We start from the raw sequence: 16,310 nt of genomic DNA on the forward strand, positions 1-16,310 counted from the left end.
GTTGTGGGGTTCTTTATATATCATGGATATTAGCCCCTTTTCAGATATGTGATTTGCAAATATTTTCTTCCATTCCATAGGTTGCCTTTTCACTGTGTTGTGTGTATCCTTTGATACACAGAGGTTTTAAGGTTAATGTGATCCAGTTTATCTATTTTGGCTTTTGTTGCCTGCGCTCTTGGTGTCATTGCCAAGAAATAATTGTCACATCTATTGTCCTGAAGCTTTTCTTCTATGTTTTCTTTTAAAGGTTTTATAGTCTTAGCTCTTACGTTTAGGTCTTTGATCCATTTTGAACTAATTTTTGTTTACAGTGTAAGTTAAGGGTCCAGTTTCATTCTTTTATTGATACGTGTAGATATCCGGTTTTCCCAGCATCATTCATTCAAAAGACTGTCCTTTCTACCATTGAATGATACTGATACCGTTGTCAAAAATAATTTGACCATATACTCAAAGGTTTATTTTGGGGCTTTCTAATCTGTTTCACTGTTCTATGTGTCTGGCATAAATACCAGGCCCACACTATTTTTCATTGCTCTATCTTTTTAATAACTTTTGAAACCAGGAAATATACACTGCTAGCTTTGTTGTTCTTTTTCAAGATTGTTTTGGCTACTCAGGGTTCCTTTGAGAATCCATGTATATTTTAGAATAAAATTTTCTATTTCTGGGTAAAAGAACACCATTGGGATTTTGATAAAGATTGCATTAAACCTGTAGGTTGCTTGGGTAGTATTGATGTTCTAAATAATATTAGGTCTTCCGATTCATGAACATGGGTTGTCGTTCCATTTATTTGTGTCTTCTTTAATTTCTTTCAGAAGAATTGTATAGTTTTGAATGTACAAGTGTTTTGCCTCCTTTGTTAAGCTTATTTCTAATATTTTCTTCTTTTTAATGCTATTGTAAATAGAATCATTTTCTTTTCTTTTCTTTTTTGAAACGGAGTCTTGCTCTGTTGCTGGAGCACAGTGGTGCAGTCTCGGCTCACTGCAACCTCCGCCTCCCGGGTTCAAGCGATTCTTCTCTCTCAGCCTCCCAAGTAGCTGGGACTACAGGTGCATGCCAAACACCCGGCTAATTTTTGTACTTTTAATAAAGATGGGGTTTCACCATGTTGGCCAGGATGGTCTCGATCTCTTGACCTCATGATCTGCCCTCCTCAGCCTCCCAAAGTGCTGGGATTACAGGCATGAGCTACCGCGCCTGGCCTCAAATCGTTTTCTTATTTTACTTTTTGGCTTGTCCATTGTTAGTGTATAGAAATACCACTGATTTTTGTGTGCTCATTCTGTATCCTGCAACTTCACTGAATTCTTGTATTGGTTCTAACACAGTTGTGTGTATATGTGTGTGTGTTTGTGTGTGTGTAATCTTTAGGGCTTACTACATGTAAAAATCATGTTGTCTAATGAAAAAGGTAATTTTGCTTCTGGGATATATTGAATTTCTTTCACTTCTTTTTCTTGTCTAACTGCTCTAGCTAGGACTTCCAGTACTATTTCAAATAGAAATGGTGAGAGTGGGCATACTTATCTCATTCCTGGTTTTAGAGGAAAAATTTCAGTCTTTCACCACTGAGAATTATGTTAGCTATGGGCTTTTCATGTATGGCCTTTATTATGTTGATGTAGTTTTTTTTATTGTTGGTTTTTTTTAGTGTTTTTATCATGGAAAGAGTGTTGAATTTTGCTGAATGCTTTTTCTCCATCAGTCAACATAGTCATCTGGTTTTTCCTCTTCATTCTGTTAATGTGTTTGTTATATTATACAGATCGATTTTCATGTTGAACCATCCCTGCATTCCAGGAATAAATCCCACTTGGCCATGGTGTAGAATCCTTTCAATAAGCTGTTGAATTCTGTTTGCTAATATTTTGTTGAAGATTTTTGCATCAATATTCATTAGGGATATTGGTCTGCAGTTTTCTTATAATGTCTTCGTCTGGTTTTAGTGACAGGGTAATGCTGGTCTCTCCCTTCACCTTTTGAGTCTCAGCTTCTCCATCTGTAACATGAAGATGTTAGTAGAACTCCCTGTAAAGGGCTGTTTTGCAGATTAAATGAGGAATGAGGGAATGAACACAAAGTGCTTTGGTGGGGCTCAGTTCACAGGAAGTTCTCAAAATATATTAGCTGCTGCTAATAATAAAAACAAAACAGCAGTTAATCTCATAATGAGACAGCTCAGCAGAGTGGAACTTATACATTCAGCCTATATTAGCAGCAGAGCTTTCAACCAACATCAGTTTTATGCAGTTATTTAAATACAGGAGGGAGTGGTATTATTGGGCAGTCCTCAAAAACCCTCCGTTGGCCTGCCAACAAGGCAGAGGCTTGTCCCATTTTGCGGTATCATCCAAAACTTCCTGTTGGCTTTGATTTCTTAATCACAGCTTGACAGCTTTTGAGGAGCTGAAAGTAATGGGATTTGGGAAGAGAAAAATAAAATGCAACACATAGAAATTATCTCTTTGATAAGTTATTAAGAGTTCATAGGCCAGGTGCAATGGCTCACACCTATAATCCCAGCACTTGGGAGGCCAAGGCGGGTGGATCATCTGAGGTCCAGAGTTTGAGGCCAGCCTAGCTAACATAGTGAAACCCTGTCTCTGCTAAAAATACAAAAGTAGCTGAGTGTGATAGTGGGCGCTTGTAATCCCAGCTACGTGGAAGGCTGAGAGAGGAGAATCATTTGAACCCAGGATGCGAAGGTTGCAGTGAGCTAGGATCGCACCACTGCACTCCAGCCTGGGCAACAGAATGACACTCCGTCTTAAACCAAAAAAAAGGAAGGAGAGAAGAGATCCTAGAGCACAGTGAAATGTAGTCAGTAGGAATGGAAATGAAGATGATGTGGGTAGCATTTCCCAAAGAGCTAATCTGTCTTAATGTTTATTTAATAAACTTACTTTGTGAGACCGGGTCTTACTCTGTTGCCCAGGCTGGAGTGTGGTGGTGCCATCATGGCTCACTGCAGCCTCAACCTCCTGAGCCAAAGCAGTCCTCCCTCCTCAACCTCCCAAGTAGTTAAGACCACAGGTATGTACCACCACACCTGGCTAATTATTTTATTTTTGTAGAGACAGGGTCTCCCTCTGTTGCCCAGGCTGGTCTTTAACTCCTGGGTTCAAGCAATTCTCCTTTCTCAGCCCTGCAAAGTGCTGGGATTTCAGGCATGACTAGACTTTTTTTTTTTTTTTTTTTGAGCAGTTTTAGGTTCACAGAAAATTGAGCAGATAGTATAGAGAGTCCCCTCCCCCTATTATTAATATCTTCATTACTATCATACATGTGTTAAAATTGATCAATCAATATTCATATGTTGTTATTAACTCAGGCCAGGAGTTTACATTAGGATTCATTCTTTGCATTATAAAGTTCTGTGGGTTTTGACATAGGAATAATGTCAGCTATTCACCATTACAGAATCATACCTAATAGTTTCACTGCCCTCAATATCCCCTGTGCTCTACCTGTTCAACACCACCCCCCGCAACCTTCCCCTGACACCTGGCAACAACAAATCTTTTTATAGTTTTATCTTGTTAAAAGTTTCATATAGTTGGACTCATACAATATGTAGCTCTTTTTGATTAGCTTTTTTCACTAAACAATATTCATTTAAAGTTCCTCTGTATCTTTTTTTGGCTTAATAGCTCATTTCTTTTTATCATTGACTAATGTTTCATTGTATGGATGTACCAGTTTGTTTATTCCTTTACCTTCCAAAGAACATTTTGGTTGCTTCTAGTTTTGGGCAATTACGAATAAAGATGCTATAAACCTGTATCCAAAATAAATGAATCTTAAAACCCAACAATAAGAAAACAAACAAGCCAAATTAAAGGTGGATTAAAGGTCTGAACAGATACTTTTCCAAAGAAGATATACAGATGGCAAATGAGCATATGAAAAGATTTTAAACATCATATTTCACTTGGCAATTATGAATAAAAGATAGAATATATCTCCTCATTTATTTTTCTTCTTTAGCTTCTTAATGCAATAGATTACATAAAATGATTTTCAAACACCAAATCAGTTCTTGAATGCCTGGAGTAAATCCCACTTGGTTGTAGTGTATAATTATTTTTATGCATTGTTGGATTCTATTTGCTGATAATTTGTTAAAGACTTTACATCTGTGTTTATGAGAGATATCGACTTGTAGTTTTCCTTTCTTGTAATGTCTTTATCTTGATTGGGTATTCAAGTGATATTGGCCTCATAGAATGAGTTAGGAAGTATTCTTCCTGGTTCTGTTTTCTGGAAGAGATTGTAGGGAGCAGGCATCATTTCTTCCTTAAATGTTTGATAGAATTCACCCGTAAACCCATCTGGGCCTGGTGCTTTCTGTTTTAGAGGGTTATTAACTATCAATTCAAATTCTTTAATAAATCAGGGCCCAGATCATCTTCCTTGTATGAGTTTGGGTAGATCGTATCTTTCAAGAAATTGGTCCATTTTATCTAAGTTATCAAATTTGTGGACAGAGAGCTTTTTATAATATTCCTTTATATAACATTAAATATAATATATAAAATAAGATAAATTATAGATATAAATATTTATATAAAATATGTTTTATGTAATATATATCTATCCATGAGATCAGCTGCAGTGGCCTCTCTTTCATGTCTGATATCAATAATTTGTGCCTTCTTTCTTTTGTTCTTGGTTAGGTGCTAGAGGTTTGTCAGTTCTATTGATCTTTCCAAAGAACCAACTTTTGTTTTCTTTGATTCTCTCTATTGTTTTCAATTTCATCCATTTCTGATCTAGTTTTTATTTCAGTGCTTGAGTCTGTGTTAGGCTTACATTGCTCTTTTTCCTCTAGTCTCCGAAGGTAAAAGTTTGAGTATTGATTTCAGATCTTTCTTCTTATGTATGCATTCAAGGCTACAAATTTCCCTGTAAGCACTGCTTCCACTGCTTCCCACATATTTGAAGTTGTATTTTCATTTTCATTTAGTTAAGATAATTTTTAATGTCTCCTGAGAGTTCTTCCTTCACCTTGTGTTATTTAGAAGTGTGTTGTATAATCTTCAAGCATTTTGGGATTTTCCACCTGTCTTTCTGTTACTGATTTCAAGCTTGCTTCCACTGTGGTCTGAGAGCATACTCTACATGATTTCTATTCTTTTAAACTCACTGAGGTGTGTTTTATGGCTCAGCACATGGTACAGCTTTGTGCATGTTCCCTGTCAGCTCGAGAAGAATGTGCATCTCCTTGCTGTTGGGCTGACTGTTCTACAAACATCAATTAGTCTTTTTGGTTGATGGCGTTGTTTCGTTTAACCATGTCTTTACTAATTTTCTGCCTTCTGGCTCTGCTAATTACTGCCAGGGTTGTGGAAGTTTCAGCTGTCATATTGGGCTTATCTATTTTTCTTGGCAGTTCTATCAATTTTTGCCTTGCGTATTTTGGCACTCTGTTGTTAGGTGCATACATATTAAGAATTGTTACATCTTCTTGGAGAATTGCCCCTTTACCATTACATAATGGCGTGCTCTCTCTCTCTCTCTCTCTCTCTCTCTCTCTCTCTCTCTCTCTTTTGCTCTTGTCACCCAGGCTGGTATGCAATGGTGTGATCTTGGCTCACTGTAACCTCCACCTCCTGGGTTCAAGTAATTCTCCTTCCTCAGCCTCCCAAGTAGCTGGGATTACAAGTGTGCACCACCACACCCAGCTAATTTTTGTATTTTTAGTAGAGACAGGGTTTCACTGTATTGGCCAGGCTAGTCTCGAACTCCTGACCTCAGGCAATCCATCCACCTCGGCCTCCCAAGGTGCTGGGATTGCAGGCGTGAGCCACCACAGCCAGCCTAACGCTTCTCTTTATCCCGTTTCTTTGGTTGTTGTTCTGAAATCTGTCTTGGCCACCGTTAGTATGGCTACTCCAGCTTTCTTCTGTGTTTCCATAGTTTCGGTGGCAAAGTGTTTGGTGGAAACTTGGAAAGTGGATAATAGCACAGACATTTGAATCAGGCAAACCTGTGTACAAGCCAGGTGACTTGTCAGGCTTGGTAACTTTGGGTAAATTCATTCTGTGCCTCAGTTTCCTTATCTACCAAATGGGAAATTATCTCTAGATTGTTGTGAAGATGAAATAGGACAATGCAAGGAAGCACTTAGCAATTTCCTAGCATGTAATGTGTAAGTAATATGTTTTACTGTTACCCTAGTATACTTAGTAATATAATGTGTAAGTAATATGTAATGTGTAAGTAATATGTTTTACTGTTACCCTAGTATACTTAGTAATATAATGTGTAAGTAATATGTTTTATTGTTACCCTAGGATACTTAGTAATATATTATTAATACAAGTTCTTGGTTGTTATTATATTATGGAACTTTAGATGTCTAAGAGCAAATACTTTCATATAAAAGCTGGACAGGGCACTCTAAGAAGATAAACTTAGAAAATAATTGCCAAATGTCAAGCTGGCGTGGATGTGTGGTTGACAGTGCCATGAAGACCATCGTGCCCTGCTGCTCACAGTCAGAACGTTTCCCTTCGTCTCTCCAGGGCCCTGCGGCCAGGGGAATGTGCAGTCACCTCCTTTGTGCTGAGCTTCGCTCAGTCCTCTTATTAAAGTGAAATTACAGAGGAGCTTCTGTCCCCTGCCATCAGTTCACAGACACACTGGCTGGGGCCCCTTTCCTTTGGGGAAACATCACATCAAGCCCCCTTTTCAAAAGTAGGTCATCTGTGGTTAGGCAAATCCTGAGTAGCTTTTAAGAAGCAATAGAAATAACAAATCGCATGGGAAATGTTCATTGTACATCAGGGTATTTATAAGATACATATGTAGAGTGTGATTATAATGTTATATATGTAGAGTGTGATGAATTTTGTTTAAAAAGTTTTAAAGAATGTAAACATAGGGAAAAAAAAAAAAAAAAAAAAAACATAGAAAGGGCCGGGCATGGTGGCTTATGCCTGTAATCCCAGCGCTTTGGGAGGCTGAGGTGGGCAGATCACAAGGTCAGGCGTTCGCGACTGGCCTGACCAACATGGTGAAATCCTGTCTCTACTAAAAATATAAAAATTAGCTGGGTGTGGTGGCTCACACCTGTATTCTCAGCTACTCGGGAGGCTGAGGTAGGAGAATCGCCTGAACCCTGGAGGCAGAGGTTGCATTGAGCCAAGATCGTGCTGCTGCACTCCAACCTGGGTGACAGAGTGAGACTCCATCTAAAAAAAAAAAGAAAAAAAACCTGGAAGGATGTGAACCTCAGTGTTAACCATGACTGCTGTTGGTGGGGGTGAGATTGTGGGATTATAAGTAACGGTAGCGTCTTCTTTAGTGCTTTTCTCTATTTCTTGCTTGGGCCATTTCCGCCTCCTGTCCTGGGACTGAGTGCCACCATAAGTACCCATACAGAGTCAGGGAAATAGAAAATGGCCAATTCCTTGACCATTTTGGTTTTTGTGAAATAAAAAAAGAAAAAGAAAAAAAAAAAAAGAAATGGCCAATTCCCTGGCCCCACATTTTGCCCAATAAGACTCTCCCAAGATCCCTTTGGCTTTGTGTAGCCTGATTTCCCCACCCAACAATTTGGGTACCTGTCCCCAGGTCTGGTGTCACACACAGCACATATCCCAGCTCCTTCACACACTGGCTGTGTGGCCTTGGGCAAGTCACTTAACCTCTCTGATCATCAGCGTTCACCTTTTAAGATGAGGATTGTCGTGATGGTCCTGCGCAGCAACACAGGTAAATCACTGAGCTCGAAACATCAGGGCCCGTGCCGTTTTTGCTGCCACGGCTGCGACTGTCCTCCTCCTCCCTTGCAGTCTCCTGACATCGACAACCACCACGCGCTCATCGAATATAACGAAGCGGAGTGCAGCTTTGTTCTCCAGGACTTCAATTCCCGCAGCGGCACGTTTGTCAACGAGTGCCACATTCAGAACGTGGCTGTGAAGCTCATCCCTGGGGACATCCTGAGATTTGGGTCTGCGGGGCTGACCTATGAACTGGTCATCGAAAACCCACCCCTGGTGAGTGCAGGCCACTGGGGGACGGAGGGGCCGTGTCGCCGTCGTGCAGCCAGCTGCAGGGTGGCGCTCATCCACAGCGGTGCCACTGTGATCGCACACCGCACGCACGTGGCAGCTGCAGTCAGCCCTGTGGAGCTCTGAGTCATTCCGGCGGGTCCCGGGGAGGAGAGAATCTTAGCACCCTCTTCTGGCCATTTCTTGGAGTTGCGTCTTGGCTCACGTAGAGCCAGAGCTTTCCAAAAACGTGCAGCTTCCGGAGAGGAGGTGGAAAACCAGGTGCGCTTTTGACCATGCAGAGATTGGCCAGGCTCGGTGGCTCTCCCTGCACTTTGGGAGCCCGAGGCGGGGGGAATCACCGGAGGTCGGGAGTTTGAGACCAGCCTGACCACCATGGAGAAACCCGAGCTCTGCTAAAAATACAAAATTAGCTGGATGTGATAGCACATGCCTGTAATCCCAGCTACTCGGGAGGCTGAGGTAGGAGAATCGCTTGATGGTGGAGGTTGCACTGAGCCAAACTCCCTCTTTAAAAAAAAAAAAAAAGAAAGAAAATGCAGAGATGGATGTTCGTTTTTAGGCAGATCAGCCCTCTGCTCCTTCCTGATTCTGTGACCTGGGCCAGGGTTCTTCATGTGCCTGGGTCTCTGCCTTCTCAACAGCACGTGGCATGGAGAGAATGTCTGTAGAGCCTGAAAGTCAGTGTCCAAGTAGACGCTCAGCACATAAGCGCCTGAAAAGCCAAGTCTGTGAAATCCGAGCCAGTGTTTCCCCTAAACCTGTTTGATTATAAGAATTTGAGGGGGACTGTTCAGTAAAATGACAACTTCCCGGGGCCCCTCCATGGCTGATTCTAATTTTGTGACTTGCCAGTCGGGGAGGAGGGGAACACACGATACCTGTATTTCTTTTTCTTAATACAAAGATATTTATGGAAGTATTATTTGGAGTGGCATAACATTTGAAACCTAAATGCCTGTCAAAAGGGGCATTGCTTAATAAAGTAATAGGGGTTCATTCTTATTTGGATAACTCTGCTGCTTTGTTAAATGCAGCTTTATTGAGGTGTGGTTGACACACAGTAAAACTGCACGTGCCTAAAGCACCTCATCTGCTAGGTTCGGGCACGTGGATGTACCCGTGAAACCATGGCCACAACCGAAGCAGTGAGTGCACCCGTCACACTACAGCGTTCCTCCTGAACCTAGCATTTGCTTCCTCGCGTTGAACAGCTTTACAGAAGTACAATTTATCCAACACAAACCCTGCCCATTTTAAGCGCACAGTTCAACACAGAGGGGTGCAGCCATCAACACAATCAGCTTTCAGAACGTTTGCATCACCACATCCTAGAAAGAACCCTCCAAGATACTTGACTTTTTGTGTTGGTTTTTGCAATATTTTTTTTTTGAGACAGTCTTGCACTGTTGCCCTGGCTGGAGTGCAGTGTTGCAATCTCAGCTCACTGCAACCTCTGCCTCCCAGGTTCAAGTGATTCTCCTGCCTCAGCCTTCCGAATAGCTGGGATTATAGCTGCCTGCCATCACATCTGGCTAATTTTGTTGTTGTTGTTGTTGTTGTTGTTGTTGTTGTTGTTGTTGTCGTCGTCGTCGTCATATTTTTAGTAGAGATAGGATTTCACCATGTTGGCCAGGCTGGTCTCGAACTCCTGACCTCAAGTGATCTGCCCATCTCAGCCTCCCAAAGTGCTGGGATTACAGGCACGAGCCACCATGCCTGGCTGGCTTGTTTAATTTTTTTGTGTTTTACATCGTGGAAAAATACACATAACATGAAATTGACCATATTCACCATTTCTAAGTTTCAGTTTGGTGTTGAGTACATTCACATCGATCCACAGAACTCTTCTCATGTTGCAAAATTGAAACTCTGTCCCTATTAAACATTAATGCACTGTCTCCCTGTTGCCCCCTCACCCCAGCCTCTAGCGACCACCATTGTACTTTCTGTCTCAGTGAATCTGACTGCTCTGGGTACCTTGTATCAGTGAAATCATACAACATCTGTCCTTGTGTGTCTGGCTGATTTCACTGAGCACCTCGTCATCAAGGTTGATCCATGTGTAGCATGCATCAGACTGTCCTTCCTCTGAAAGCTGAAGAATACTCCCTTGTATAATAGACCACATTTTGCTTACCCGTTCTTCCACAGACACGTGGGCTGCTTCCACCTTTTGGCTATTGCAAATGATGCATCTGTGAACCTAAGCGCACCAATGTGGGGAGGGGTATTTTGTTTTAATCACCTAAGTGTGTCAGTTGGCGGTAGAGACGTCCAGGCTTGACTACTGAAGGAGCAAGAGCATGTATTATAAACAGTTCTGTTGTGTGTATAAGTTTGTATTTTGCCGATGAATGAGATCAGTAGCGTTACTAGAATGGAATTATGACGAGGAGCAGGAGGGACACTGTGCTAAGGGATTGACCGGCTTTTACTTATTTAATCTAACAGCCTGTGGCATGGGCTCTCTCAGGAACCCCATTTTACAGACAAGGAAACTGAAACTCAGAGAAGTTAAGTAATTTGCCCAGGATCACACAGCTAGTCGCTGTGAGTTAAACTCTGTCTCCACTTGCAAGTAACAACTGGGAGAAAGCCAGTGAGTCTGCAGCTGGCCCCGGCAGTATCATCAACGGGCTTTCAAAGACCACAAAGCACACTCTCACAGTCACTGGGCCGTACATGAATTTGTGAAAATCTTATTTCTGCATGCAGTTGCCTCCTGCTTTATCGGCAAAGGGACTGTGGCTGTGAGACAGATGCCCCCCTAGCCCATGCCCAGGACACCCCACAGTAGCCTGGGGGAGCAAGCTGAGCTTCTATCCCTCCCGGGTTTTCCTCATGAGACCCCCCGCCTCCACCACTGGCCTCACAAAACTGCTCTTGGCCCTGTCTCCGAGCGTTCTTAGATCGAGAGATGTTCGTGCGGGTTTCCTTTGAGCTCTTATTGACGAAGGGTCCTTTGCAGGCCTGAGTGAGGGCAGCCACGTGGACTGAGTTACCCCTTCCTATGGCTTCCCTGTCCACGTGCCTGATGACCTCAACCTCGGGCATAAAAAAGAAAAATGGAGGTAGTGAAGAACGTCTCTCATCAAATCTCATTTTGGGGTCTAGTTTTTCTTAGAAATGTGTAGCTGTCTTGATTCCTGTATGCTCCTGTCTCCGATTGATTCTTTAAGTCCCTGGAGAGGGCACTGTGTCTCCCCCACAGTAGCGTTTTCAAGGAATGTTTCGTTTTGGAGAAGGATCGTCCTAATATCGCAAGGTTTAGCTGTTCTTTTCCCAAAAAAGAGTTCCCAAATGGAAAAATGTATTTCAGGCTTTGTGGCGGCCATAACCAATAGAGAGGGACGTGACAACCATTTCAACAGGGAACAGGGGTTGGAGGCAGAAGTTAGAGACCCAGACGTGTTTGTAGACATCGCAGTGGCTAGCGTGGGTGTCCTGAAGTTCAAGTGAGCCTGCCCCACCCAGTCCCGGCCCTGCTCTTGACCAGCTGTGGGATCATGCACAAGTTGCTTCACCTCTCAGAGCCTCAGTTCCCGTTTCTGTAAAATAGGAATCCTAACAGTTCCTCCCCTGTGGGGTTACCGTAATATTAAATGGGTCATTGTTTTGTAAGTTGCTTAGCCCGGCATCTGGTGCCTATAATGGCAGCGAGATAACTCAGCTTTCGAACCAAGCACAAGAGCATGCTAGCAGCCACCTGCCTCCACTGGGAGCCTCCCCATGGACGTGAAACCTCCCAACACCTCCCAGCTACCAAGCGGATGCCTTTGCGAATAACTCACCCACGGAATGACATACAAGATAGAAAAACAGAAAGAAACTCTTGGTTGACAGAGTACGTTGGCACGCATGCTATGCTCAGGAGTACATGTTCTGTATCATAGCTTTTTTGCCAAAGTATAACCTAGGGGCTTGGCACAGTGGCTCACACCTGTAATCCCAACACTTTGGGAGGCCGGAACGTGAGGATTACTTGAGGCCAGGAGTTCAAGACCAGCCTGGCCGACATGGTAAAACCCCATCTCTACCAAAAATACAAAAATTTAGCCAGGCATGGTGGCATATATCTATAATCCCAGCTACCCAAGGGGCTGAGGCAGGAGGATTGCTTGAACCCGGGAGGCAGAGGTTGCAATGAGCCGAGATCGCACCCCGCACTCCAGCCTAGACAACAGAGTGAGACTGTCTCCAAAAGAAAAAGCGGCCTCGGGCCACTACATTGCACAACTCGAGTCACCATTCACAGTAGAGTCCACAAAGATGACAGCCCGTGGAGTTGTGCGAGGCCTAACCTTCAGGGCCACTTGCGGTGACCCAGAGCCACTGTTGAGCAGTAACATGGAGTCTCTGCCTCAGTATCAGGTGTGAGAAACTCAAGTCACAAAGGCAGATGTGCCTGCCCTGCTGTGCCTGCCATTATGATGTTTGCATGTTGGTGTGTTTCGTGCTTTATGAGTTCCAGGAAAGGCGCTGTGAGTGAGGGTTGTCCTATGGACAGTGGTGCTGTTCTTAGAAAGCAGCGGGGTCAGGAAACTTACATCGGCCTGTTCTGCCCTGCTCCCATTCCAGCCAGAGCTTCCCACGTGGCTTCCGGATGCAGGCCTTTTTCCTGTTGCGACCTTGTGACTCCTGCCTAACCTAAAGAGTGCCCACATGCCCGGCTACTCGCTGCTTTCATGGGGAAGCTCTTCGGGGGTGCAGTGAACGTCACAAAGGCTCTGGAGCACGATAGACTCAAGTTCAGACTCCAACTGCAACATAGCCTTTCTGAGCCTCAGTTTCCAACTTTGGCTGGACAGGAACACTTTAATCACAGGCTCCCTTTCCCCATTCGAATTTGTATACAGGCCTTCGGGACCATCCCATCATTTATAAACGGATGCCCAGAGAGGTTCTGCAACTTTCCCACGATCGCCTATCAGTTACGGCCAGAACCAGGATTAAGCCTCCTGAGTCCCAGGCCGGGAGTCTTTCCCAACAGCCCAGAGCACCTCGATAACCAGAGAGCTCAGGCCCCAACTTCCTCACTGCAGTCCTGCCAGCCCACCACTTCACAGGCTCCTGGGGGACGACACATCATGTGGTGACAATGAAAGCCACCGACGACAGAAGGAAGTGCAGTTTCAGTTACGGGCTTCCTCATTTGCCTCCACGAACTTTTCTCCAGGGATGTTGCTGAAATTCCTGGACAAACTCAGTTACCCCCTTTCAGTTTCTTTTTTGATGCAGATGATAATATCTGGTGGCTAATGTTTAATGAGCATTTATTATATGTACCAGGAAGTGTCCTAAGTAGTTAACATATGTGATCTCATTCAGTTGCCACAAAGAAGTATCTGTTGTCATCTCCATTTTACAGGTGAGGCACAAAAAGCAACACACTTTTCAGGGTTGATGGTAGGAAGCAGAAGAGGTAGCTGAACCAATTCTGTTTAATTCTGAATCCCATGATCTTAACCAGAGGTCAGCAGACCACATCCCATGGGCCAAATAGAGACCATCTCATGTTTTTATGAATAAAGTTTTATTGTAACACCTCCATGCCCAATCATTTTGGTGTTGCCAGTGTTTGCTTTCCTGGTCCGATGGCAGAGCTGAGTAGACAGAGATCATATGACACACAAAGCCAGACATACTTACTGTCTGGCTCTCTAAGCAAAAGCTTACTAACCTCCACTCATAACACTATGCGGTACTGCCTCTTTCATTTACCCAGTTTCCGAAAGGACTGAAAAGGACGATGGGAAATTAGGGGGATAGGAGAAAAAAACGAACGCCCCTGCTGTCTGCTGGGAACCACGCTGCTCCATAGCTGACTTAGTTAACTGAGGAATACGAAAAAGGAAAAACAGGCTTTCAACAGTCTCCATTACCTTTTTTTTTTTTTTTTGAGATGGAGTCTCACTCTGTCGCCCAGGCTGGAGTGCAGTGGCACGACCTCGTCTTGCAGCAACCTCCGCCTCCTGGGTTCAAGCGATTCTCCTGCCTCAGCCTCCTGAGTAGCTGGGATTACAGGCGCGCACCACCACGCCTGGCTAATTTTTGTATTTTTAGTAGAAATGGGGTTTCACCATGTTGGCCAGGCTAGTCTCAAACTCCTGACCTCAGGTGATCCGCCCACCTCGGCCTCCCAAAGTGCCAGGATTACCAGATCACATATGTTAACTACTTAGGACTACTTCTTTAAAACAGAACTTGGAGATACGTGGTTTTAAATCTACACATACAAGTATATGCATTTGCATCTGTAGTAATAATATAATCATATTGACACGTCTGATAAATATGCTTGACACTGATATATAATATACACAATAGATGAATGTTTATAAATTTTCCCCGTCTCTTCAACTGGAAGTTTTCTTTTAAAACTTTGGAATGTTTTCCCTGGTATAACTTTTGAAACAGAAATTTGAGGTACATAGTCTGGAACCTGCTGTAGTTAGAGAATTGCGTATTTGTTCCAGATTTCTCTACCTAATGTTTCACTACCTGTGGTTTGTTCCTTGGTCTTAAATCACTTCTTCTCTGGGGTCACTGCTTTACTTTTACAAGCTGAAAGGTCAGTTTGGTACATGATTATAGCCTGGCGGGTTTTACTCAAGCAAGTCAGAACCTGTATAACACCTTTCATTCTGAGTACCTAGTGATGTTTGTGCTCAAGTGTCAATAGGCATATTGCCCAGGAAATTTTACTGTTTGCAAGTGTCGGAAACCCAATTTAAACTAGCCTAAGCAAAGAAAGAAAGAGAAGAATAGGTAGTTGAAGTTCTTGTTCATGTAACTGAAGAGGCCAGAAGTACCAGCTTCAGGCCTGGCTGGATCCAGGTGCTCAAGGGATGCTCAGGAATCTGTCTCTTTCATCTTTGTGAGCTTCACAGTCTCAAGCAGATGCTTTCCTCACCTATAGTGAGGTAGCCACTGGCAACCCTAGCACCTTCCAAACTCAGCAGCTCTGGGAAAAGAGCAAGCTTCTTCATTGGCTTGGCTTTGGATCGCATGCCTATCCCTGAACCAATCACTGAGGCCAGAGACATGGAACACTCTGACTGGCCAGGGCTGGGGCACACTCCCTCCCCTGGAGTGGAGGGGATGAGCTTCACCAGAATTAATGGGCTCAGAATTGTAGGAGGGAGGAGTGTCTCCCCCAAACCCATGCAGAAGATAGGGGGGGAAAAAAAGCCCGTGATAAGAAAGCATTCATCCTGCCTAAGCTGAGCCTCCGTAATAAGGTTCGGGGCTGGGAGTTTGGGGAAAGAAAATGATGAATAATCCACCCTTTATCAGGAAACATACAGAGTTGGGGGTTTAGTCATCCATCCCAGGGAAGGAGGCATTTCCCATCTTCATGAAACCTTTAAATGAGATCTTTAAGTACTCCTCGTTCTTTTTTTTTTTTTTTTTTTTTAAGAGGGAGTCTTGCTCTGTCACCAGACTGGAGAGCAATGGTGCAATCTTGGCTCGCTGCAACCTCCGCCTCCTGGGTTCAAGTGATTCTCATGCCTCAGCCTCCCAAGTAGCTGGAATTACAGGCATGCACCACCATAGCTTGCTAATTTTTGTATTTTTAGTAGAAATGGGGTTTCACCATGTTGGCCAGGGTGGTCTCCATCTCCTGACCTTGTGGTCTGCCTGCCTTGTCCTCCCAAAGTGCTGGGATTACAGGCGTGAGCCACCGCACCCAGCCTAAGTACTCCACATTCTTGAGAAGGAGGTGGCTTTGCCTGTAACCAGGCCTCATAAACTGGGGATTGAGCAAAAAACCAGAGAGCACGGCCCACTTCAGAAGCAATGTCTCAGTAGCCACGCTTTGTCATCTCCCAGCCCGATCGTGTAGTATTTTCCTCTACGCTGTGCTTTTACAGCTCCTGGACGGGGAGAGGGAGGGGCGGGCTGCTGATGTGATGAAAAATCCCGAGACCAGGTTTTTTATATCAAAGGAAATTTTCCAAAGCCGGTGAAATGGAGGGCAGGGGGCAGCAGACAGCCTCAGGCACAATGTCCTCGGCAAAAACACGGACGGACTCCCGATGCTTGCTTCGTCCTCAGATGTCTAGAGCGCGCAGACAGCATAGGGGACTGCAGGGAGGAGCACAGGCGGAAGCCTCAGCATCCTGGTGAAACAGAACACGGACCCGGCCCAAAGCCCGGGGACCAAACATGGCTGCGTCCTGCAGGTCACACTCTTCCCAAACCGCAGGCACGTCGCCACCGTTCCTAAGTTAGTTGATTGTGCATTTGTTCATTCAGTCACTCAGCCTGGCA

The 16,310-nt window shown here is 44.0% G+C and overlaps 1 protein-coding gene across 8 annotated transcripts in view; it reads left to right on the forward strand.

The window, feature by feature from the left end:
* The window catches only part of FHAD1 (forkhead associated phosphopeptide binding domain 1), a 156,541-nt gene that overhangs the window by 16,273 nt on the left and 123,958 nt on the right, over window positions 1-16,310 (forward strand). For 4 of the 8 annotated variants that reach the window (XM_074380106.1, XM_074380104.1, XM_074380105.1 and 1 more), the window contains exon 1: window positions 7,015-8,018. In XM_074380106.1, the coding sequence (XP_074236207.1) occupies window positions 7,695-8,018 (324 nt within the window). In that variant the 5' untranslated portion in view covers window positions 7,015-7,694. Of the gene's footprint in view, window positions 1-7,013; window positions 8,019-16,310 lie in introns of those variants that run through there. The other 4 variants (XM_074380102.1, XM_039474472.2, XM_074380103.1 and 1 more) reach the window with 2 other exon arrangements.

The sequence above is a fragment of the Saimiri boliviensis genome, chromosome 11, assembly GCF_048565385.1.
Source record: "Saimiri boliviensis isolate mSaiBol1 chromosome 11, mSaiBol1.pri, whole genome shotgun sequence".
Lineage (NCBI taxonomy): Eukaryota > Metazoa > Chordata > Mammalia > Primates > Cebidae > Saimiri > Saimiri boliviensis.